Source organism: Tachypleus tridentatus, chromosome 5 (assembly GCF_004210375.1).
Source record: "Tachypleus tridentatus isolate NWPU-2018 chromosome 5, ASM421037v1, whole genome shotgun sequence".
In the NCBI taxonomy this organism is placed as follows: Eukaryota; Metazoa; Arthropoda; class Merostomata; order Xiphosura; family Limulidae; genus Tachypleus; species Tachypleus tridentatus.
Window position 1 is genome coordinate 32892866 of NC_134829.1, and position 6899 is coordinate 32899764.

General features: G+C 36.9%; 1 protein-coding gene across 2 annotated transcripts in view; it reads right to left on the reverse strand.

Annotated features, from left to right (window-relative positions):
• Window positions 1-6899, reverse strand: part of LOC143250869 (uncharacterized) — a 45566-nt gene that overhangs the window by 19122 nt on the left and 19545 nt on the right. The window contains exon 1 of one of the 2 annotated variants that reach the window (XM_076501991.1): window positions 5977-6108. The exons of the other annotated variant lie outside the window; for it this stretch is intronic. Within the exon in view, the coding sequence (XP_076358106.1) occupies window positions 5977-5999 (23 nt within the window). The 5' untranslated portion in view covers window positions 6000-6108. Of the gene's footprint in view, window positions 1-5976; window positions 6109-6899 lie in introns of those variants that run through there. 2 annotated transcript variants of the gene reach the window in all.

The window sequence follows — 6899 nt, forward strand, 5'->3', positions numbered from 1 at the left end:
ATATATATATGCAAATTTTCACGTGCATATTATCTAAGAATATGTTTTTATCTAATTTTATAGCTTTTAAAATGTCCGGCACGGTCTGGAGGTTAAAGCGCTCGACTCACAATTTGATGATCTTTGAGTCGAATCAACGTCACACCCAACATTTTCGCTCTTTCAGCCCTGAGGCGCTATAATGTGACGGTTACTCCCACTATTCGTTGTTAAACGAGTTGCCGACAAGTTGGCTGTGAGTGGTGATGACCAATTGCCTCCCTCTAATCTTACACTGCTAAATTAGGGACGGATAATGCAGATGAAACTCGTGTTGTTTCTCGCGAAATTGAAAACAAACCCAATTTTTAAAACAAAATTAATAATTTCTTTAAAGATCAAGATTAGAACGTATTTTGGATGATACGTCAACCATTTTAAATGTTTCGAAACAGAAATATTTAAATAAAATTCTGTATTTTTCTAAACAATAAAAACATTAAATAAACTTATGCATGAGGTCCGGCTAACTACCTTAAAAATACAATAACGTACATCGTTTAGTAACATCGTGGTAACCACATCGTAAAAGCGCCACCAGAAAGACCAGTTAGCGAATCATAAGATAGCTTTACGAGCATATAATTATGTTTTTATCTTTAAAAAATAAACATTGTATAATATATGTCTATTTTCAACCAGTGAAGTGTGCGTTGTAATCCGTGTGATTTATAGGATGTATGGGTTACTTGCACAGTTGATTGTCTGGAATTCCTGTTTTAAAAAAAGAGAGCTTGTTAACAGAGGTAACCAAGCTTAAAGAATTGGCAGATATTTCCAGGCCTCATGAGATACGCAGTTTATTTCTGTTCGACTGCTAACAATGTTACAATTAGTACAAGGATGGTTAGGTCTTATTCTTCTAGGGTGGGGGGGGAAAGGTTGTGAAACATAAAAAAAGAATCGGTTACTAACATAAAATGTAGGGAGAAAGAAGCTTATGTAAATATATTATTCCAAGCCTATTTTATGTGGTTGTTCATTACATATTGTTCTGTCCATTTTCTAAGCTAGTTTTCCCTAGATTTTTCAAGCTTTTATACAATAACTGTAGCGCCTCCAGTGGCACAGCGGTACTTTTGCGGACTTACAACGCTAGAAACCGGATTGGCCAGGCATGGCCAGGTGGTTAGGGCGCTCGACTCGTAATCAGAGGGTCGTGGGTTCGAATCCCCCTCGCACCAAACATGCTCGCCCTTTCAGCTGTGGAGGTGTTATAATGTGAGAGTCAATCCCAATATTCGTTGGTAAAAGAGTAACCAGAGAGTTGGCGGTGGGTGGTGTTGACTAGCTGCCTTTCCTTTTGTCTTACACTGCTAAATTAGGAACAGCTAGCGCAGATAACCCTCGTGTAGCTTTGCACAAAATTTAAAACCAAACCAAACTGTCCATTTTTTTAAGTTAGTTTTCCCTAAATTTCATATTGAACAAAGTTTCTAGAATAACTACAGTGGCCCCAGTGGCACAGCGGTACTTCTGCGGACTTAGAAAGCTAGAAACCGGAAGTTGATATCCATGGTGAGCAGAGCACAAATAATTCATTGTATAGCTTTGTACTTAACTTTAAACTAATTAGCTATAATACAAACAATGGCACCACGTATATATAATCAAGTGTCTAAATTTAACAATTTGCTGCGTAGTTTTATCAGTTCTCAAGCAAAGTAATTTGAATTCTATAATATGTCTTCTTGAGTTGGATTGTACTGTTTTTTTCTACTGTCCACAGTAAAAGACATTAAGCTGATGTTTTCTATCGGGGGTTTCCAACTTCTCCTTCTGCCCCCCCCCCCATCCCCACAGTTAGCAGTTGCCCTGTTTTAGTCTTCACCTTCCTGCTTCTAGTATCTGAAAATATTTATAAAACTAACTTCAATAACATTATCTTTCACCAAGCTAGTGGGATCTGATGAGAAGTGATACATCTTGAAACTTCAGTACTCAGTTGATCTTGGTATGAGTTTTGATGCACAGTACGTGCATGTACATTTCACATTTTAAATTATATGAACGCAAAACGAGTAAAATAGAAATAATAAATCTTGTTGCAATGTTAGAAATCTGCGAAATACATTTTCCTTTGAAAGTACGCAAATATTTTCGCCACCAAAACTGCACGTTTATTAAATTATCAAAATCTTTATACAGAAAAACGATTGAATGCCAGTACACATGTACTTGAGGATTTGTTTGTTTGTTTCTGAATTTCACGCATAGTTACATGAGGGTTATCTGCGCTAGCCATCCCTAACTTAGCAGCATAAGAACAGAGGGAAGGCAACTACTCATCACCACCCACCGTTAACTCTTGAGTTACTCTATTACCAATGGATAGTGAGATTGACCGTCACATTATACGCCCCCATAGATGAAAGGGCGAGCATGTTTGGTGTAACGAGGATTTGAACCCGCGACCCTCAGATTACGAGTCGAGCGCCCTAACCACCTGGTCATGCTGGAACTTGAGAATTTAAGATACCGAATACAAACACACGTATAAAACAAATAACAAAGTTAAAAAAGAAAGAAATGGAGCTTATAACTGAAGTAAGCGTAAATAGTAAGTTCACTCACCAAAATAAAACTAAAGTTGAATAATTAAATTGTCTTTTAAACTCGTAACATCGAATTAACATGGATATATATATATATATGCAAATTTTCACGTGCGTATTATCTAAGAATATGTTTTTATCTAATTTTATAGCTTTTAAAATGTCCGGCACGGTCTGGAGGTTAAAGCGCTCGACTCACAATTTGATGATCTTTGAGTCGAATCAACGTCACACCCAACATTTTCGCTCTTTCAGCCCTGAGGCGCTATAATGTGACGGTTACTCCCACTATTCGTTGTTAAACGAGTTGCCGACAAGTTGGCTGTGAGTGGTGATGACCAATTGCCTCCCTCTAATCTTACACTGCTAAATTAGGGACGGATAATGCAGATGAAACTCGTGTTGTTTCTCGCGAAATTGAAAACAAACCCAATTTTTAAAACAAAATTAATAATTTCTTTAAAGATCAAGATTAGAACGTATTTTGGATGATACGTCAACCATTTTAAATGTTTCGAAACAGAAATATTTAAATAAAATTCTGTATTTTTCTAAACAATAAAAAACATTAAATAAACTTATGCATGAGGTCCGGCTAACTACCTTAAAAATACAATAACGTACATCGTTTAGTAACATCGTGGTAACCACATCGTAAAAGCGCCACCAGAAAGACCAGTTAGCGAATCATAAGATAGCTTTACGAGCATATAATTATGTTTTTATCTTTAAAAAATAAACATTGTATAATATATGTCTATTTTCAACCAGTGAAGTGTGCGTTGTAATCCGTGTGATTTATAGGATGTATGGGTTACTTGCACAGTTGATTGTCTGGAATTCCTGTTTTAAAAAAAGAGAGCTTGTTAACAGAGGTAACCAAGCTTAAAGAATTGGCAGATATTTCCAGGCCTCATGAGATACGCAGTTTATTTCTGTTCGACTGCTAACAATGTTACAATTAGTACAAGGATGGTTAGGTCTTATTTTTCTAGGGTGGGGGGAAAGGTTGTGAAACATAAAAAAAGAATCGGTTACTAACATAAAATGTAGGGAGAAAGAAGCTTATGTAAATATATTATTCCAAGCCTATTTTATGTGGTTGTTCATTACATATTGTTCTGTCCATTTTCTAAGCTAGTTTTCCCTAGATTTTTCAAGCTTTTATACAATAACTGTAGCGCCTCCAGTGGCACAGCGGTACTTTTGCGGACTTACAACGCTAGAAACCGGATTGGCCAGGCATGGCCAGGTGGTTAGGGCGCTCGACTCGTAATCAGAGGGTCGTGAGTTCGAATCCCCCTCGCACCAAACATGCTCGCCCTTTCAGCTGTGGAGGTGTTATAATGTGAGAGTCAATCCCAATATTCGTTGGTAAAAGAGTAACCAGAGAGTTGGCGGTGGGTGGTGTTGACTAGCTGCCTTTCCTTTTGTCTTACACTGCTAAATTAGGAACAGCTAGTGCAGATAACCCTCGTGTAGCTTTGCACAAAATTTAAAACCAAACCAAACTGTCCATTTTTTAAGTTAGTTTTCCCTAAATTTCATATTGAACAAAGTTTCTAGAATAACTACAGTGGCCCCAGTGGCACAGCGGTACTTCTGCGGACTTAGAAAGCTAGAAACCGGAAGTTGATATCCATGGTGAGCAGAGCACAAATAATTCATTGTATAGCTTTGTACTTAACTTTAAACTAATTAGCTATAATACAAACAATGGCACCACGTATATATAATCAAGTGTCTAAATTTAACAATTTGCTGCGTAGTTTTATCAGTTCTCAAGCAAAGTAATTTGAATTCTATAATATGTCTTCTTGAGTTGGATTGTACTGTTTTTTTCTACTGTCCACAGTAAAAGACATTAAGCTGATGTTTTCTATCGGGGGTTTCCAACTTCTCCTTCTGCCCCCCCCCCCATCCCCACAGTTAGCAGTTGCCCTGTTTTAGTCTTCACCTTCCTGCTTCTAGTATCTGAAAATATTTATAAAACTAACTTCAATAACATTATCTTTCACCAAGCTAGTGGGATCTGATGAGAAGTGATACATCTTGAAACTTCAGTACTCAGTTGATCTTGGTATGAGTTTTGATGCACAGTACGTGCATGTACATTTCACATTTTAAATTATATGAACGCAAAACGAGTAAAATAGAAATAATAAATCTTGTTGCAATGTTAGAAATCTGCGAAATACATTTTCCTTTGAAAGTACGCAAATATTTTCGCCACCAAAACTGCACGTTTATTAAATTATCAAAATCTTTATACAGAAAAACGATTGAATGCCAGTACACATGTACTTGAGGATTTGTTTGTTTGTTTCTGAATTTCACGCATAGTTACATGAGGGTTATCTGCGCTAGCCATCCCTAACTTAGCAGCATAAGAACAGAGGGAAGGCAACTACTCATCACCACCCACCGTTAACTCTTGAGTTACTCTATTACCAATGGATAGTGAGATTGACCGTCACATTATACGCCCCCATAGATGAAAGGGCGAGCATGTTTGGTGTAACGAGGATTTGAACCCGCGACCCTCAGATTACGAGTCGAGCGCCCTAACCACCTGGTCATGCTGGAACTTGAGAATTTAAGATACCGAATACAAACACACGTGGCATACAATACTCGAGAATATGGAATTCCGAGATTAAAGTAGAATAAGTCAAGATAGGAACGACCTAACAAACAGGGTAGAAAAGTAATAAGCGGAAAGTTCTCCTTTAAAAGATGTTTGCGAATTATAAAGATATAAAAAAACTTTCTTTACCGGCAGGAGAAGAATACGTCTGATATATCTACGAAATCAAGTAATTAACCAAAACGTTATATTTTACATAATATGACAATAACAAGACTGCGAAGTGATATATCAGTCATGTTCAGTATTATTGAAGACATATGAAGACCACATTTCAATAATGTTTTAACTGATATAACCTACCATGGATGAAATAATGTTTTAAGTGATATAACCTACCATGGATGAAATAATGTTTTAAGTGATATAACCTACCATGGATGAAATAATGTTTTAGCTGATATAACCTACCATGGATGAAATAATGTTTTAGCTGATATAACATACCATGGATGAAATAATGTTTTAACTGATATAACCTACCATGGATGAAATAATGTTTTAGTTGATATAACCTACCATGGATGAAATAATGTTTTAGCTGATATAACCTACCATGGATGAAATAATGTTTTAGCTGATATAACCTACCATGGATGAAATAATGTTTTAGCTGATATAACCTACCATGGATGAAATAATGTTTTAGCTGATATAACCTACCATGGATGAAATAATGTTTTAGCTGATATAACCTACCATGGATGAAATAATGTTTTAGCTGATATAACCTACCATGGATGAACTTTCCAAAACATCTTTCTCAAAGAGATGCGAGACTAATACAACTCTGTTCTACACCCGCACAGTCTGACAGAATGATGCATTGTTGCTTCGCAATACTAAAGCAAATGATCTGGTTTGTGGTTGTTTATACGCCACCTGTAGGAATATTAAGGTTGATTGAAAGTCACACGCAATTTCGAAAATATTAAGAAGTAGAAGTAGCTAATAGCACCTGTAATTCATAATCCTAACTTTTAAACTTAAAACTGTATACCAGTGTGCATTGTAAGATTTGTAAGACTGGGTTTGGTTACTATTAAGAGCAAAGCGAAACGGTGGGCTATCTGTGCTCCATGCATTACCGGTGTCGAAACCTAAAGAAAAATATCGTGAAAATCCGAATAATTTGTTTCTTCTTGTGTTACCGTGTTCAGACTGTGAATCCGAGTGTTTGTGGTCCGAGCCCAGGAGTTGACGATAGGTAATACTAATTAAGTGCTTTTGTCTGTCAGTTCGACATTAGCGACGTCTATATCCATGTAGGCGTACGAAAGCTCTAAAACGATTCAACAAGAGTTTGTTCAGAACATGAACGACACACAGAAATGTACTTCCTTTAGGGTGAGTGTGGCCCAAAGGTTAGCATGCTAGACTATGAAACAGTTTAGTATCCAGAGAGCACAAGAAAAATCACACTCCGAATTCTGGGGCCTTAGGTGCGTTATAAAAACGACAGTCAAATCCCATTATTAAATTAGAATAGCCCAGATGCTGGCGACGGATGCTGTTGACGAATTTTCTTCCCCCTAATCTGTCAGTTAGGAATTAACAAACGGAAAACGCAGACCGCCTTTACGGAGATTTGCATGAATATCCTAACGCAAATAAAAATTATTTTTTTCCCCATCACCCACAAACTAGACAGTGTTCGG